Source organism: Apodemus sylvaticus, chromosome 5, assembly GCF_947179515.1.
Source record: "Apodemus sylvaticus chromosome 5, mApoSyl1.1, whole genome shotgun sequence".
Classification (NCBI taxonomy): domain Eukaryota; kingdom Metazoa; phylum Chordata; class Mammalia; order Rodentia; family Muridae; genus Apodemus; species Apodemus sylvaticus.
This window is the reverse complement of record NC_067476.1, coordinates 29,325,303-29,344,226: the sequence shown is the minus strand read 5'-3', so window position 1 is coordinate 29,344,226 and position 18,924 is coordinate 29,325,303. Positions and strand designations below refer to the sequence as shown.

Here is an 18,924-nt window from a genome sequence, read left to right as displayed (position 1 = left end):
ACTCTACTTCCCATATGGTGGTATTATAGGAATGTGTGGTCAAACCTGATCCACACCCAATCCCTCTATTCTAAACTAGCATTGCTGCCAATTAAGAACACTCACTTTTCAATTTCTAACTTGGATACCATAGAATAAGTCTTCAGATTCCACTGTATGTGTTAATAACTTTAGTCTTATATTTAACTCAGTATATAATTTTTATGTTCTGCAAAATGACTGACTGAGAATGATCATGATTTGTATGTACTTATTTTTAATTTTCAATTCATTTACTCACTTATTCAACAACATTTCATTGTAACCATAATCATGTTACATAGTATACTAGGTAAGGAGATTTAGATTTTTTAAATGGGATCTTAGATCTCAATGTGCTTTATGGCTTAGAAAGACATCAGAAGGGGGCTTTAAAGCGAAAAGAACTAAGAATTTTACTGAACGAAGTCAGGAAACACTCCAAAAAGCCATCCCAAGAACAAGACTTATCTTAAAGATAAGTGTAGAATGATTAAGAAGGTACAAGCAAATAAGGTATAAAAAGCCAGTTTTAGAGAGTTCACTACTCTTATAGCTTAAAGCGCAAAAAGCTAGAGAAACTAGAAAACCAGAATTTGCTGTGACTGCAGTTTTTGACTACAGTGGGTAATGATATACTGTAGTGAATGTAATAGGCTCCTAATGAGCTTAGAATGCAGAGGAGGAAAAGGGGGAAAGACACCCAATTTTAATTCAGTTCAGTACAGTTGGCATTATAATGCAGAGCCAAGCATGGCTGGTGAGACACAAAGAAAGGATAAAACTTTTATCATATATAACAAAGAGGTGCAGAGACATGTTTCAATGGGTAAGCACAATTGTAGGAGGGCATATGACTGACTCAACTCTAAGTAAGTTCTATCCCAACAGCCTTTACTCTTCCTCCAGCCAAAACAAACCCATACCACAGAAGATTTTAATCAATGTCTAATAATGTAGTTTTTTGTCCTTAGAAAGGTAAATGATCGGAAACTTAGAAATCTTCAGTAAAAAAAAAAAAAAAGAAAAAAGAAAAAAAATTAGTGGCATTTTCTAAAATTCCTTGTATTTACAGGGTTTGTAGGATGTTGTGTTTTAAATTTAAGACTTTCTTTTAAAAAATCTAATTAAAAAATAAACTAGAGAGTTCCTAACCTTAAATACAATTGGTCTATAAGGTGAGCAAACTGTGGACTATCAATGATAAAAACTTACATATAAGCTTAAAATGACAGGTTATAGACACAAAACCTTAATATTTGAAAAGGCAGAATATAAAACTACATGTATAATATGAAATATAATACAGAACATACTACAGATTAACAAACAGAATAAAGTAAAGGTCACAGTAAGAGCCATGCTTGTTGAACGGGGCTGATTCAAAGGTGTTACAGCTAGTTTTGGCTTCTTATTTCCTAAGAAAAATTTATAATTAGGCTTGCTAAACACAAAACAAATGTTTCTTTGGCTTGGAAAAATGTTTAAGTGAAAATCTGTCTCCTTCCTCACTGATATTAAAATAAAGGCAAATTCAATACACTGAAAGAATTCAAAGTCAAAGATAAAACAAATCATATAAGTAATGTTTGCAAATATACTGATTCCCCAAACAGGTCAGTGGTGGAGTCGCACAGTACTTGCCTAGGTCTGTCCCATCCTGAGTATAGCAAAAAACAAAACAAAAGGAGGTTTCTGGAAAATGTGTTTTTCACAACAGGGCTTAATTTTTAGTATCATTTGAAAGCAATCAGTCAACATGCATATAAAAGCTTCAGTCAGGAACAACAGGAATTGAAGATGAAAACTCAATTCAAAGATAAGAAAACAAAGATGGACATCTTAGGATCAAAATCTTAAGTAAGCCGATGTTTCAGGATTACCCAGGAAACTTCGTTAGGATGTAATCCAGGGTAGAGCACATGCCAGGCATTAACAAACACCAGACCTAAATGCTTAGTGCTTTCAAATGTGCATTTCCAGTTGCATGCCCAGGCCAGTCAGAGGGAAGTACTTCCTGAGTTCCCCAAAGCCCTGAATCTCATCTTAACAAGTCACTCAACCTGTTTGGAGTTCTGTAGGCTTTCTGTATATTCATGGGCATCTCTCTCTTTAGATTAGGGAAGTTTTCTTCCATAATTTTGCTGGCCCTTTAAGTTGTAAATCTTCACTCTCATCTATGCCTATAATCCTTAGATTTGGTCTTCTCATTGTGTCCTGGATTTCCTGGATGTTTTGGGTTACAAGCTTTTTGCATTTTGCATTTTCTTTGACTGTTGAGTCAATGGTTTCTATGGTACCTTCAGCATCTGAGATTCTTTCTTCTATCTCTTGTATTCTCTTGTTGATATTTGCATCTATGGCCCCTGATTTCTTCTCAAGGTGTTCTATCTCCAAAGTTGTCTCCCTTTGCGATTATTTTAGTTGTTTCTACTTCCGTTTTTAGATCCTGGATGGTTTTGCTCACCTCCTTCACTTGGCTTGTTTGTGTTTTCCTGTAATTCTTTTTTTTTTTTTTTTTTTCCAAGACAGGGTTTCTCTGTATAGCCCTGGCTGTCCTGGAACTCACTCTGTAGACCAGGCTGGCCTCGAACTCAGAAATCCGCCTGCCTCTGCCTCCCAGAGTGCTGGGATTACAGGCATGCACCAACACCGCCCCACTGTTTTCCTGTAATGCTTTAAGAGATTTTTGTGTTTCCTCTTTCATGACTTCTGCCTGTTGACCAAAGTTCTCCTGTATTTCTTTAAGTGATTTTTGCATTTCCTCCTTATTAGCTTCTATCTTTTGACCTATATTCTCCTGAATTTCTTTAAAAGATTTTTGTGTTTCCTTTGTAAGGGCTGCTAACTTTTGATCCCCTTTTCTCCTGAATTTAAGAGATTTATTTATGACATTCATGTGTTCCTCTAACAGCATCATGACCAGTGATTTTAAATCCAAATCTTGTTTTTCTGGTGTGTTGGGGTATCCAAGACCTGCTGTTGTTGGAGAATTGGATTCAGATGCTGCCATATTGCCTTTGTTTCTGTTAGTAACGTTCCTATGTTTGCCTTTTGCCATCTAGTTCTCAGTGGTGTTAGTTGGTCTTGTTGTCACTGGCTGGTGCTTTCACCCTCCTGTGAGCCTGTAAGGCTATTTCTGCAACACTGGATGACTGGGTTTCTCCTGGCACAGGTTGCTGATGTGCTGCCCTCCTCTTGTGTGCAGTTGGAGCCCTGTTGTGTCTTACCCCAGGCAATGTTATACTTGGATTGTCTCAGTGAACCTGGTGCTCCCTGCCTGCTCTGTCATGGAGCAAAGATGGCGACAGGGAGTCACTCCAAGTGCTGATCACCACCTAGGGCACAGGACCCACAACCAGCTGGCACACAGATGAACCGCCGATCTGCCCAGGTTCTGGGTGCAGGCAGACCCCTGGCGGTTTGTGCCCCCAGAGATCTTAAACTCGCGATATCTCAGTACCTGATGCTTTTAGAATTTAAAAAAAAAAATGAAGGCACAACATACCCAAATCTATAGGACACAATGAAAGCAGTGTTAAGAGGAAAACTCATAGCCCTGAGTGCCTCCAAAAAGAAACTGGAGAGAGCATACACTAGATAGAAGCTTAAAGGCACAACTGAAAACCCTGGAACAAAAAGAAGCTAATTCACCCAGGAAGAGAAGAAGACAGGAAATCATCAAACTCAGGGCTGAAATCAATCAAGTAGAAACTAAGAGAACCATACAAAGAATCAACAAAACCAGGAGCTGGTTCTTTGAAAAAAAATCAACAAGACAGATAAATCCTTAGCCAGACTAACCAAAGGGCACAGAGACAGTATCAAAACTAACAAAACTAGAAATGAAAAGGGAGATATAACAACATAAACTGAGGAAATTAAAAAAAAATATATCAGATCCTACTACAAAAGCCTATACTCAACACAACTGGAGAATCTGGAGAAAATGGACAATTTCTTAGACAGATACCAAATACCAAAATTAAATGAGGATCAAATAGATCATCTAAACAGTCCCATAACCCCTAAAGAAATAGAAGGGGTCATAAAAGCCTTCCAACCAAAAAAAGCAGAGGACCAGATGGTTTTAGTGCAGAATTCTGTCAGACCTTCAACAAGACCTAACACCAATACTCTTCAAACTATTTCACAAAAAAGAAACAGAAGGAACACTACCCAACTCGTTCTACGAAACCACAATTATGCTGATACCAAAAACATACAAAGATCCAACAAAGAAAGAGAACTTCATAGCGTATGCTCTAAGATCAAGAATTGACAAATGGAACCTCATAAAATTACAAAGTTTCGGTAAGGCAAAGGACACCATCAAGAGGACAAATCGGCAACCAACAAATTGGGAAAAGATCTTCACCAATCCTACATCAGATAGAGGGCTAATATCCAATATATATAAAGAACTCAAGAAGTTAGACTCCAGAAAACCAAACAACCCTATTAAAAAATGGGGTACAGAGTTAAACAGAGAATTCTCACCTGAAGAACTTCGGATGGCGGAGAAGCATCTTAAAAAATGCTCAACTTCATTAGTCATTAGGGAAATGCAAATCAAAACAACCCTGAGATTTCACCTTACACCAGTCAGAATGGCTAAGATTAAAAATTCAGAGATAGCAGGTGTTGGAGAGGGTGTGGAGAAAGAGGAACACTCCTCCACTGCTGGTGGGGTTGCAAATTGGTACAACCACTCTGGAAATCAGTCTGGCAGTTCCTCCGAAAACTGGGCACCTCACTTCCAGAAGATCCTGCTATACCACTCCTGGGCATATATACCCAGAGGATTCCCCACCATGTAATAAGGATACATGCTCTACTATGTTCATAGAGCCCTATTTATAATTGCCAGAAGCTGGAAAGAACCCAGGTATCCCTCAACAGAAGAGTGGATGCAAAAAATGTGGTATATCTACACAATGGAGTACTATTCAGCCATTAGAAACAATGAATTCATGAAATTCTTAGGCAAATGGATGGAGCTAGAGAACATACTAAGTGAGGTAACCCAGACTCAAAAGGTGAATCATGGTATGCACTCACTAGTAAGTGGATATTAACCTAGAAAACTGGAATACCCAAAACATAATCCACACATCAAATGAGGTACAAGAAGAAAGGAGGAGTGGCCCCTTGTTCTGGAAAGACTCAGTGAAGCAGTATTCGGCAAAACCAGAATGGGGAAGTGGGAAGGGGTGGGTGGGAGGACAGGGGAAGAGAAGGGGGCTTACGGGATTTTCGGGGAGTGGGTGGCTAGAAAAGGGGAAATCATTTGAAATGTAAATAAGAAAATAAAAAAGAAAAAAAAAAGAAAGAGAACTTCAGGCCAATTTCCCTTATGAATATCGATGCAAAAACACTCAATAAAATTCTTGCCCACCAAATCCAAGAACACATTAAAACAATCATCCACCATAATCAAGTAGGCTTCATCCCAGGGATGCAGGGATGGTTCAATTTATGAAAATCCATCAATGCTATCCACTACATAAACAAACTCAAAGAAAAAACCACATGGTCATTTCATTAGATGCTGAAAAAGCATTTGACAAAATTCAGCATCCTTTCATGCTGAAAGTCTTGGAAAGAACAGGAATTCAAGGCCCATCTCTAAACATAGTAAAAGCAATATACAGCAAACCAGTAGCCAACATCAAACTAAATGGAGAGAAACTTGAAGCAATCCCACTAAAATCTGGGAATAGACAAGGCTGCCCTCTCTCTCCATATCTTTTCAATATAGTACTTGAGGTACTAGCTAGAGCAGTTAGACAACATAAGGAGGTCAAAGGGATACAAATTGGAAGGAAGAAGTCAAACTATCACTATTTGCAGATGATATGATAGTATACTTAAGTGACCCAAAAAACTCTACCAGAGAACTCCTACAGCTGATAAACAACTTCAGCAAAGTGGCAGGTTATAAAATCAACTCAAGCAAATCAGGAGCCTTCCTATACTCAAAGGACAGGCAGACTGAGAAAGAAATTAGGGAAATGACACCCTTCACAATAGTCACAAACAATATAAAGTATCTTGGTGTGACTCTAACCAAACAAGCGAAAGATCTATATGACAAGAACTTCAAGTCTCTGAAGAAGGAAATCGAAGAAGACCTTAGAAAATGGAAAAATCTGCCATGCTCGTGGATTGGCAGGATTAATATAGTTAACATGGCCATCTTGCCAAAAGCAATCTACAGATTCAACTCAATCCCCATCAAAATCCCAACTCAGTTCTTCATAGAGTTAGAAAGAGCAATTCTCAAATTCATCTGGAATAACAAAAAACCCAGAATAGCTAAAACTATTCTCAACAGTAAAAGAACTTCTGGGGGAATCAGTATCCCAGACCTCAAGCAATATTACAGAGCAATAGTGTTAAAAAACTGCATGGTATTGGCCCAGTGACAGGCAAGTGGACCAATGGAATAGAATTGAAGACCCAGAAATGAACCCACACACCTATTGATCTTCTTCGACAACGGAGTTGAAAACATCCAGTGGAAAAAAAAGATAGTCTTTTCAACAAATGGTGCTGGTTCAATTGGAGGTCAGCATGCAGAAGAATGCGAATCGATCCATTCTTATCTCCATGTACTAAGTAAGCTCAACTCCAAATGAATCAAGGACCTCCACATAAAACCTGACATACTGAAACTAATAGAAAAGAAACTGGGGAAGACCCTTGAGGACATGGGCACAAGGGAAAAGTTCCTGAACAGAACACCAATAGCTTATGCTCTAAGATCAAGAATTAACAAATGGAACCTCATAAAATTACAAAGTTTCTGTAAGGCAAAGGACACTGTTAGAAGGACAAAACGGCAACCAACAAATTTGGAAAAGATCTTTACCAACCCTATATCTGATAGAGGGCTAATATCCAATATATATAAAGAACTCAAGAAATTAGACCCCAGAGAACCAAATAACCCTATTAAAAAATGGGGTACAGAGCTAAACAAAAAATTTTCACATGAAGAACTTTGGATGGCTGAGAAGCACCTTAAGAAATGCTCAACATCATTAATCATTAGGGAAATGCAAATCAAAGGAACCCTGAGATTTCACCTCACACCAGTCAGAATGGCTAAGGTTAGAAACTAAGGAGACAGCAGGTGTTGGCGAGGATGTGGAGAAAGAGGAACATTCCTCCACTGCTGGTGGGATTGCAAGATGGTACAATCACTCTGGAAATCAGTCTGGCGGTTCCTCAGAAAACTGGACATGACACTTGCGAGGACCCTGCTATACCTCTCCTGGGCATATACCCAGAGGATTTCCTGGTATGCAATAAGGATACATGCTCCACTATGTTCATAGCAGCCTTATTTATAATAGCCAGAAGCTGGAAAGAACCCAGATGTCCCTCAATGGAGGAATGGATACAGAAAATGTGGTATATTTACACAATGGAATACTACTCAGCAATTAAAAACAATAAATTCATGAAATTCTTAGGCAAATGGTTGGAACTGGGAAATATTATCCTAAGTGAGGTAACCCAATCACAAAAGAATACACATGGAATGCAATCACTGTTAAGTAGGTATTAATTAGCCCAGAAGCTCTGAATTCTCAAGACACAATTAGCATATCAAATGATACCCAAGAAGGAAGGAGAGGGCTCTGGTTCTGAAAAGGCTTGATCCAGCATTGTAGGGGAGTATCAGGACAGAGAAATGGGAGGGGCATGACTGAGAAATGGGCGGAGGGAAGAGGGCTTATGAGACCTATGGGGAGGGGTGAACGGGGAAAGGGGAAAGCATTTGGAATGTAAACAAAGAATATAGAAAAAAAATTAAAAGAAAAAAGAAGTCACTCAATATGGAAAACTCGATGGCAATGTGGAGAAGATATGAAACACTGGCACTCATGTGCAGAATATTAGCAATACGGGAAACAGAATTGTAATAAAGAGCATGACTGCAAGAGACTGAGAACTTGGAATACCCTGGGGCAAGGCAGACTTTGCAGAGAAGACAGAATAGCATCAGGACGGAAATCAGATGGTGGTAAAAATGTTACAATTAGGAAGTCCTCAAAACGATGTTAGCATTGGAGATGGTGACCACTGGTGTACCAACAGTGGGAGGAAAAATTTACAATTTTATAAAACTTAAATGGAAGATGTTTTAAATTTTTCTAAAGATGTAGCCCTACTAGTGAACATAATAGACACCGGTTTTTTAAAAATAAGTCTTATTTGAGTATGGCAAACCATCCTCTTTTTAGTGGTATAATAAACTGTGTTCTAAAAATCTTATATTGTATAAATATTACAGGTCCAAATATTATTAAAACTCAAAGTGATCTCCAAGCTCAAATGAAAATACAAACAAATGTAAATATCTAATGTTTAACATTCTGTTCATCAAAGAATATGAACTAAAAGCTTAAAGCCTCAGATACTACAGAATATTTTCAATGGCTGATAATTTAGAATTACAAACAGAAACAATCAATTAGCACACTTACGCTGAATGTGAATGAACTGTTTGGGCTGTTTAAACTCCCCTTTGTACAAGCGGGTGTAATAGCTGACGTTGCTCTCCGCCTCAGGAACTGGAATGACCATGCTCTCTTTTTTCTCTCTAAATACTTGCTGTGCTGAAATAGCTCGCTGTAAGTGATGTTCCTGGAAAATGTAAAGTAGGCAACGTAAGTTATGTTAGTGATATTAACTCAGTGCATAATGTTATTTAAAAGTTACTTTGTTAATTAATAAATGCAAAATCATTTTAGAATAGTTTCCCTTTGCTAAACCATAGGTTTTTTTCCTGCATACCCAAGAAAGCATTACCATCATTCTCCCTTAATGCCTGCAGCTTAATATCAGCATCCCAAATCTATAACAATTTTAAAGAGTAGAATTTTTAAAAATCATATATACATAATTATAATAAGTATAGACCTTGTGTGGTAAATAAATTGAGGTATTCATCACCACTAACAGATTAAGAAAAAAATAGTCAAGAAAATAAGTTTGTATTATACATTTTAAGTGTTTTCTATACTTGAAACTGAATAACTGAAATAAAGATGAGTATAACAAATCATACAATAACCATGGCAGGAAGTATTTAATATAAAACAAAAAGATCCTATAAAACATATGCAGGTTCTTTCATTCACAGCCTTGGAAATGTCTTAATATACATATTCCACTCGGAGCAGCTTTCCCTTTCAGACAGTAGGCCAGGCCAGGTCAGGCCGCTTCCACAACCATCACCTTTGTAGCAGTAGAAGGTTAAATTCCCCAATGGCTCTGTATCTCTCAACATCTCAATCTCTCACCTTTTGCTCTAGCCACAATGTTTCTTCTGTTTTGAAGTTGTATCCAAATAGCTTACTTTTGAAATTTCTTTAGTTGCATCTATCAGAGAGGCCTTCCTAAAATGCCCTTGTCCATCAGTTCTAGAAAGGCCTTATTTTCCTCCATGCTATTAGTTACATATGATACACTAAGTCTCATTTGTCCTCCACCTGCTAAGCAAAAGTAAGCATAAATATGCAAGTTCTGCTCCTTCTGTAAATTTTTACGTCTCCAAATTGCACAAAACAAAAACTGATATATATTTAATAAATTAAATCTACTAGATTACCAGTAGTTTAGAGAATGAAAAATATATTGCACTCAAGGAAACTTGAGGTGTAAAAATGCTCAGTAACTTATTATGGTCACATAATTCTAAGCATATATGAACTTGTCTATATATGTGCAAAGCCAAATTCTTAATTATATCATTTGTCCAATTTTAATTTTCGAAGTTCTATAAAGCCTAAGAACTTAGATATTAACTTCATTCATGCCTTTGGTCTGGGATCTCCCAGCAACAGCCACACTCACAACCACAGCTCCTCAATGGGCCCAATAACTATGAATGTGACTCAACATGAAACCATTGCCTTACTTAAACATTATGAAACTTTTGATAATTTTTAATGATTGAGTGGTTCTCAACCATGAACTTTGTGAACACCATCATAATGTCATGCAAAATAAATGTAGTATGTTCTCACTATTTGTATGTATACATGGCTTCAGTTTGCAGGTGATGTGCACCTTTTTGGTGTTACATTCCATGCACCATACAATTTACATCATCAGATAAACATGTGCTCATAGTAGCTTGGTAAGTGAGATACATCACCTATCAATAATATTTAGTCTACCATTGTAAGCAATATGTGTTTCATGTTACTCCAAAGTTACAGATGACTATGAGCTACCATGCAGGTAATGGGCATGGAATCCAGTTCTACTGCAAGAGCAACAAGTGTTCTTAACTGCTGAGCTCCTCCAAGTCATTTTTTTAAATACAATGTCAAATACCCCACTAATTTTTATGCTTTAAAAACGACAAATACTTTTATAACTAAAAGCTTTTTAGTTGTATTTTAAAAATATTTTAAATTATATTTTAAAATCATTTTAAAAATCAGAACAGCAATTTTTAAATAAAAATATCATAAGATACGAAATGGAGAAAGAATGCTATCCTAAAAATATTTCAGTCACAACTGGGCGGTGGTGGCGCACGACTTCAATCCCAGCACTTGGGAGGCAGAGGCAGGCGGATTTCTGAGTTTGAGGCCAGCCTGGGCTACAGAGCGAGTCCCATGACAGCCAGGGCTATACAGAGAAACCCTGTCTCGGAAAAAAAATATTAAAAATATTTCAGTCACACACACACACACACAATTATCACTTACAACCAAAATTTCTAAAGAATTCTGATACCATAAATGTTCTGAGAATGTCTTACTGCTTATAATAAAATTAATTAAAGCCTTCAAGAGATTTAGAGATTATCAAATAGTAACAAAATGCTATTCTTCTCTGTAATATACTCAGCAATGAACAAATAATATCCTACTTCTAAATAATAAGGTCTATAGGACCCATGTTTAGATTATTTAAAGTGAAATCTAGCCATATATTTTTTCCTCCTAGGAAATCAAACTCTAGGCCCTATGAATCATCCTCACCCTTCCAAGTCTTCTTTTCTTTAAAGTTCTTTTTATCATTTTTCAAATCCATATACCTTTCTATTCTAAGCCCCTCAGTCTGCCAGGCTTTTGTTTGCTTGTTTTTTTAGGGCTATCATGCTCACAGAGCTTCTCCATCATATTAGAATAAAGGAAGGCCCGCTAGCTACCACCTACTACTGTCTCATTTTCTAAGCTTCATAAACACAACCTCTCATTCTACCAGCATGTCTCTCGCCAAGCATGCTCCCCCAGAATCACAACGCCTACCATCTCCTCTGTATCCTCCTGCCTACCTTCTCCTCTCCGAATCCTGGTCCTCTCCTGAAGACAAACAACTTCTACTTTCCACTCCTCATTACACACACATCTCCAGTCTGCTATTAACAGCTTGTTCCTGGGTTTTATGAAAGGCTTCAGCTTACCAACCTTTCCATTTCCCTATCAGACTCACTCACTGGCCTCCTTCTTTATCCAGGTCTAGAATATACTGTTGAGACTATTTATCTTCTCTCCATTCTTCTGATATTCCATTCCATGTAAAAGCACTGATCAATAACAGGAAGTGCACTAGGCTAATACAAAAATCAGCCTGATGCTACAATAGATAAATTTAAACATTTATTATCAGTCATCCTTCCAAGTGTACCTGTTAAACTGTGATATTATCTTGTCACTTGAAATTTTAGAGTGAATGAGCACAGTCTCTGCTATTAAGAAGCTTATTTGGTAGAAGGGAAATACTCAAGTATGCAATCATGTCTGAACCTGACAAGTACTTCTCTGCTCAATTATTCAAACTACTGTTTCTGGACAACAGGAAAAGATGCCCAAAGAATGCAAATCTAATTTGAGACTTTTAGGGAGACTGATGAATTGACAAAGCAATAAAAGCAATAATTCAGGCAGCAAAAACAACATTAACAAAATGGATAAAGGCCCAGCAACAAACGGAAAGCAGCTTAGGACAGGATTAGTTGCATTTCCAGACTTTCAAAGAACTTTTCTTTACAAGGTAGAACCCAAGCTCACCAATGACATTCTCTCATACATGAATAACTAGTACTGTGCTATAAATTTAGAATGTGTTAGTGATAGAATCTGAGTCAACTGAACAATTCCAAGGATTACATAAAAATAGCACAAATAGCATCCAGGAACTAAGAAGCAAAGCCTTGAATAAGATCATTTCTAATAGTTAAGGCTGGTCATAGAAAGTAAGACACAACAAGCAATGCCTCCCTTTCAGTTACAAAGTCTTCTAGTTCTTAGAGACCATCTACAGTCACAACAATTTTGAGAATCAAACAAGTGATCTCTTCCTAGATAAATTACATGTATATTAGAGAATCAAATTTTAGGACTCTGGTTCCAGTGTTGTTTGTATCCTATTCTCAGAGGACAAGGGCATTTGTTAAAGTAGAGATGAGAAACCACATTCTTATAATATTAACAGTCTGCAGACTTGGGTAATGAGAATCTCTAACATAAATGTCACTTTCCTCCAAGTATAAAACATTTTAAAGTAATAATATAATCAAGTTTTAAAGTAATAAACATTTTAATAGATGAGGGTTTCATGCTAATTCTTAACAAAAATTAAGAAATTTATTAATCTGGTGAGCAAAGGGCCTCCTGCTTGAAATCACTCATTCCCTATTCTATCGCCAATTCTAAATGAAAAATTTAAATTATGCCAGAAATTATTATATTAGCAGAGTTAGCAGATGACAGAGTTGTAGCCAGAAATTAAAAAGGAAGACTTATGACACTCTCCTATTTTAACTAAGAGGCCAAAACTATTTCTAAACATAAACGCTCAGCTATCATTTCCTTCATCAGATTTTGTAGTGAGTGTTCAAAAGGAGGGTGGGACAGGTAGAGAGATAGCTCAGAGGTTAAGGGCACTTCAAGCTCTTATAGAGGACCCACACGTGCACACAACCATGTGGAACGCTAGTTCCAGAAGATTCAATGCCCTCTTTCTGAGGGCACCAAACTGCCATGTGGTATACATACATATATTTGGGCAAAACACTCATAAAATAAACACACATAAAATAAATTGTTAAAAAATTGTTTTAGCAATCAGAACAGGAGCCGGGAAGTGGTGGCACACACCTGTAATCCCAGCACTTGGAAGGCAGAGGCAGGCGGATTTCTGAGTTCGAGGCCAGCCTGGTCTTCGGAGTGAGTTCCAGGACAGCCAGGGCTATACTGAGAAACCATGTCTCAAAAAAACAAAAACAAAACAAAACAAAACAAAACAAAAAACCCAATCAGAACAGGAATAACAGGCTTACTAGAGGCCTGAGCTTCAGGTAATGACTGTAACAAGTCTCAGATTTTAAAGAGAAAGAGGGCACCTCCTGGAAGTAGGTACTGAAATTTTGTCTTTTGGGGACAGAGGGACTAACATGGGTAATGTCAGGTTCTTGTTATATGCTGTACTATACTTTGGTTGGTTACTTGGTCATTCAAAGTAACTAAAATAGTAGCACTACCTGACCTCTCCTTTAAAGGAGCATCCCTGTAGCCTTAGAGATGGCTCAGCAGGTAAAGGGGCCTGACAACAGACTTGATGATCTGAATTTGATATCTGGAACCCTCATGGTAGAAAAATATCTGCTCCCAAAAGTTGTTCTCTGACCTGTACCTTCATGGGTGCGCGCACACACACACACACATTTTCAATAAACTGTAATTTTAAAAATGTAAAAAGTATACTTTCTGGGGTAGCTCAGAGGGTGCAGCACCAGCATACCACACCAAGGGCCCTTTTAACCCAGGCACTAACCAACCCTGAGGGCTGTCATTCCATCCCTGAGGCTTAGAAGTTCAAGGTCATCCAAGTCTGAGCTACCTACTGACATATCCACAACCCTGTTTCCAATCTACCACCACAATGGAAAAGCTAAAAAGGCTGGTGAAATGGCTAAGCAAGGTACATAGCTTTGTCAAGAAACCCAACGACCTCACTCTGAATCCACATGAATATGGAAAGTGAGAACCAATTTCAAAGTTATTTTCTGACTTTCCCAGTAGGACCATACAATATGTACTCACATACACATACCATAAACACATAAAAAGTAAAATTCAAAGATAAAACTGGCTATTACTATAATTACACCTAAATATTTTGTTTTCATAGTGATTATTGTAGATTATTTTCCCTAGTAAACAATGGAATTGCATATAAGCTATGAAAAGCAAACAAATTAAGTAATTTATGACTTTTAGTCATACATAAGTACCACAATCTCTTTCTTTTTTTCCTTTTGGGAAGGTATTAGCTGAGGTTCTATGGCCATCCATGCAATATCAGGACTGAAATTGAAGTCCTATTGAATCTTACAATACCAAACTTATTGGCTTTCAGAATTTACTCCCGGAATGAATTTAAGGAGCTGTACATTAAGTCAAAGGTTATCTGTCAGTTTTAAAACTCCATATGCAACACCAGATTAAAAGCAACTGACAGGCCACTTATACTTTGCTACTATAAAGTTACTAGTAGCAAACTAAGCATCTTATAAGCTACAAAGACAAAGAAAACAGATCAACAGTACCAGACACTAAAGCAAAATTCTAGAAACTAAAATACTCATGCAGAAGACCACAGGACACAAACTCCCAAGGGGGGGTTGGGGGGGATCTCCAAGCCTACCTGACCTACAGAAGATCAAACAATGGCATTTTTAAATAATAACAAGAAAATTGTTTTTAAAAGCCCTAATTAGCCGGGCAGTGGTGACGCACGCCTTTAATCCCAGCACTTGGGAGGCAGAAGCAGGTTGATTTCTATATTTGAGGCCAGCTTGGTCTACAGAGTGAGTTCCAGGACAGCCTAGGGCTACACAGAGAAACCCTGTGGGGGGGGGGGGGGGAGGGAAACCCTAATTAAAAGAATTATACACAATGGGAAAAGTTGACTCTACAAAAATGAAAATGAGAAAACTTAGTATATCTATTCAATAATTTAAAGCCCTAAAAAAATATCATTCAACTCTACCTATACTAATGAATTCCCATCTTTGGAAATACAAAAGATTTAAGAGGGACGGGACCCTGGACTCTTCCTCCATGATTTCGGAGAGCTAAGACCAGGCAACATGTGGGAGTTCTGGAGCTGCTGAGCGGAGGCCCTGAAAGATCATTGCATGGCCATGAAAGTTGTGGTGGAGATTCCAGTTGAAAATGACAGAGCCATGAGACATCTGTCCGCCAAGGAGAGCTAGCACATAGGGAGTCAAATCAGCTCAAGAGCGCTCCAGGACAACATGGCTACACGATGAGCACATTCTTTTTTTTTTTTTTTTTTTTTTTTTTTGAGACAGGGTTTCTCTGTATAGCCCTGGCTGTCCTGGAACTCACTTTGTAGACCAGGCTGGCCTCGAACTCAGAAATCCAACTGCCTCTGCCTCCCAGAGTGCTGGGATTACAGGCGTGCGCCACCACCACCCAGCTTGAGCACATTTCAAAAATTCATTTAAAAAGGATACAGAATATTTTAGTATACATAATACAAATTTAAATGGTCACTAACAAGGAATGAAGTCACACAAATTCTAAGATATAACGGCATTAAATTGAAACTTGATAACAAAGATCTTTATAAATCCATTAAATATTTAGAAACCAAACAATACTCTTCAACTATGGGTCAAAGGGATAAAGAAAGGAAAACAGGCAAATATTGTGAATTAAAAAGAAATCAAAACAAGAACCAGGAGATGCTTAAGGGCAAAAGCATTTCATGCTAAACTGACAGTGTTCAACCCCCAACCTATACTGTGTAAGAAAATAACCAACTGGCAAAAGTTGCCCTTTGACCTCCATACTTGTTCATGTCCACACACACACACATACACACACACAGAGTAATTATATTAAAAAATGTAAAATATCAACAAAGCAACACTTAATGAAGGAAAAAAAAAGATTTTGGGCTAAAGTTCAGTGGGAGAACACTGGGCTAGCAATGTGTAAGGCCCTGGGCTTAGTTCCACCAAAACACAAAAATTAAATAAATAAAATAAACCAATAACTTGAACAACTACCTTAAGAGAGTAGAAAAAAAAAATAGGAAAAGCAGATTGATTTAAGAAATTCCACAAAACTGATGACAATACAGGTCAGAGAGAAAATTAGATACAAACTACCAGTATCAGCGAACATTCCAATCAATTTACTGCCAAGAGATTGGACAATCAACTAACAGGGACAAATTTCTTTTCCCCCCTTCTGGTCCCTCCCACCTTAGATTATATAATATATTCTGATCAGTTTCCCCTCCCCCAGCTCCTTCCAGATTCTCCCCACCTACAGAACTTCACCTCCTCTCCCCCTTCTTTCTTTAGAAAACAGGCAGACAAACACAATTAAAATTGGAAAAAAAAACACAAAAATACCATGTTTGTCTTGTGCTGGCCATCTACTACTGTTAAATGCGGAGTCTGCTCTTAAGTGTGATTAATATAGCCAGTGAAATTGTATTGTTTAAAACTAACTTTTTCCTTTGTGTCAACTGGAGATAGTTTATAGGTTAGGGTTGGGAGCCCATATCCACCGCCCCTCTCAGAGCTGGGACCTAGTCTGTCTTGAGGCTGTGCAGGCCCTGTGCATGCTCCCACAGTCTGCCTGAGTTCAGATGTGCGTCCATCCTACAGTGTCTTGATGAGTTCTCTTGGTGTCATACATACCCTCTGGCTCTTAAAATCCTTCCACCTCTTCACAGAGATCCCAGAGGCCCGAGGAAAGGAGCTTGATTAAAACATCTCATTTATAGGACTAAATGCTCCAAAAATCTTTCAATCTGCACATTGTCAAGTTGTGGATCTCTGTGTTAGTTCAGGGACAGATTTCTTGAAAGAAACAAATTGCTAAAGCTTACACAGGAAGACACAAATAACCTGAGTAACCTTGCAAGCATCGGCATGTTTGAACTATACTTTTAAAACCCACAAAAAGAAAACTCATAGACAAATACTTTACTGGAGAATGTCTTCAAATAAATAGCTAAAGCAAAAACAACAGCAGCTCTATCCAAATTTTGCAAAATTATGAAGAGAAAGGCCTGTCCCCAATTCATTCTATGGAACAGTATTTCTGATACCAAAATGAAAGAAGAACTGGGAAAAAAGAAAATTATACCAAATATCCCCTATATATGTAACCACTCAAAGCAAAAATTGAGCAAATAGAATCCAATAGTGTATTGAAATACCATTACACAAATAAATGTGGTTTATCTCAAGAATGTTAAGAGTTAGGCTGGGTATGGTGTGTGTGTATGTATGCATGCATGTATGTATGTATGTACGTATGTATGTATATGCATACAAAATCCTAGAGGTAAGCCAGACAGTGGTGGCACGCGCCTTTAATCCCAGCATTTGGGAGGCAGAGGCAGGTGGATTTCTGAGTTAGAGGCAGGTGGATTTCTGAGTTCGAGCCAGCCTGATCTACAGAGTGAGTTCCAGGACAGCCAGGGCTACACAGAGAAACCCTGTCTCGAAAAACTAAACCAAACCAAACAAAACAAAACAAAAAACTCCTAGAGGCTACATATTGAAAGCCAGCTTGAGCTACATCAAGACCTTGCCTTGAATCAAACAAACAAGAAAATATTCAAATAGACTATTATCCAATGTTATTTTTAAAATGAAAATCATGATAATCTCTATAGACAGAGAAATAAGCACCTGGAAACAAGTAAACATCTTTTCCAAAACTCAGAAAAACACAAGAGCTGGGTTTAGAGAGCTGGCTCGGTGCTTGAGAGCACTGGTGCTCTTCCAGAGGCCCCAGGTTTGGTTCCCAGCACCCATATTAACAGCTCACAACCACCTGTAACTCCAGTTCCAGGGAATCCTACCCCTTCTTCTGCCCCTGTGGACCCCAGAAACACATGTGGTATACCCAAACATGAGTTCAGGCAAAACAGCCACACACATAAAGAAAAAATAAACCTTTATTAAAAACCTGTTTAATAAAACACACGGCAAGTTCTTCAGTGTAGTAAAGGGCATCACACATAAAATCACACTCACACACTCAGTGCTTTGTCCGAAGATAAGGAACGGGACAGCACTCAATACTCACTGTCTACCTAATACCTACTGGAAGGTCATGGCATTATCAGCAAGCAGAAGGGAGGGAAGGAGAAAAATCAACTAATCTGAACGGATCTGAGATCATTCACTCTCCACTGGTTTGAGACTCATCAGACAACTTGTCACACTCTTAGAACGGTCTGATAACACTTGCTATGCAGCTCTGAGGTCTTAAAATTATTAAGTTCTGGCCTATAAAGTCTTTATTCCAATATCAAGATCAGTGGGATTCTCAGCTCTGTATTTCAACCAAATTCTAATTCTAGTATCCAAAATCTCTGAATCTACCTTTTCTTTCTTAATTCTTTTCTATTGTTTGTCTATCTGGAGACGAGTTGTCACTATTTTAGCTCTGGCTATCCTCAAAGCTGCAGAGATGCACCTGCCTCTGTCTTCCAACTGCTGGGATTAAGGGCATACATACACTACCACAGCCAGCTTGAATCCTCCTTTTTACTTAGCTCATGTTTCAACAGTATAATCTTATAATCATACCTATTATTTTCTACCTAAGAATCTGTTGTAGCCCAGTGGTAAAACACCAACTTAGCATAGTTTAATCTCCAAAGTCTTGTGCATGCAGGGTGTGTATCATATTAAAATGTCATAACCAACCCAACCTTTAGGTTTTCTATTTGCAAATGTTATTTAATGAATACAGACACAGTAAAAGTGATTTCCAGTTCTGACTAAGCACATTCTGGATAATCAGTATTTTGAAATGAAGAAAATCCAGTCCCAGCTCTCAAATATTTGTAAGCATTCAGATGATCTGA

At 37.9% G+C, this 18,924-nt stretch overlaps 1 protein-coding gene across 2 annotated transcripts in view; it reads right to left on the bottom strand.

Annotated features, from left to right (window-relative positions):
* Nucleotides 1-18,924, bottom strand: part of Epc2 (enhancer of polycomb homolog 2) — a 95,160-nt gene that overhangs the window by 59,996 nt on the left and 16,240 nt on the right. For both annotated transcript variants that reach the window (XM_052182456.1, XM_052182457.1), the window contains exon 2: nt 8,517-8,676. In XM_052182456.1, the coding sequence (XP_052038416.1) occupies nt 8,517-8,676 (160 nt within the window). The remainder of the gene's footprint in view (nt 1-8,516; nt 8,677-18,924) is intronic.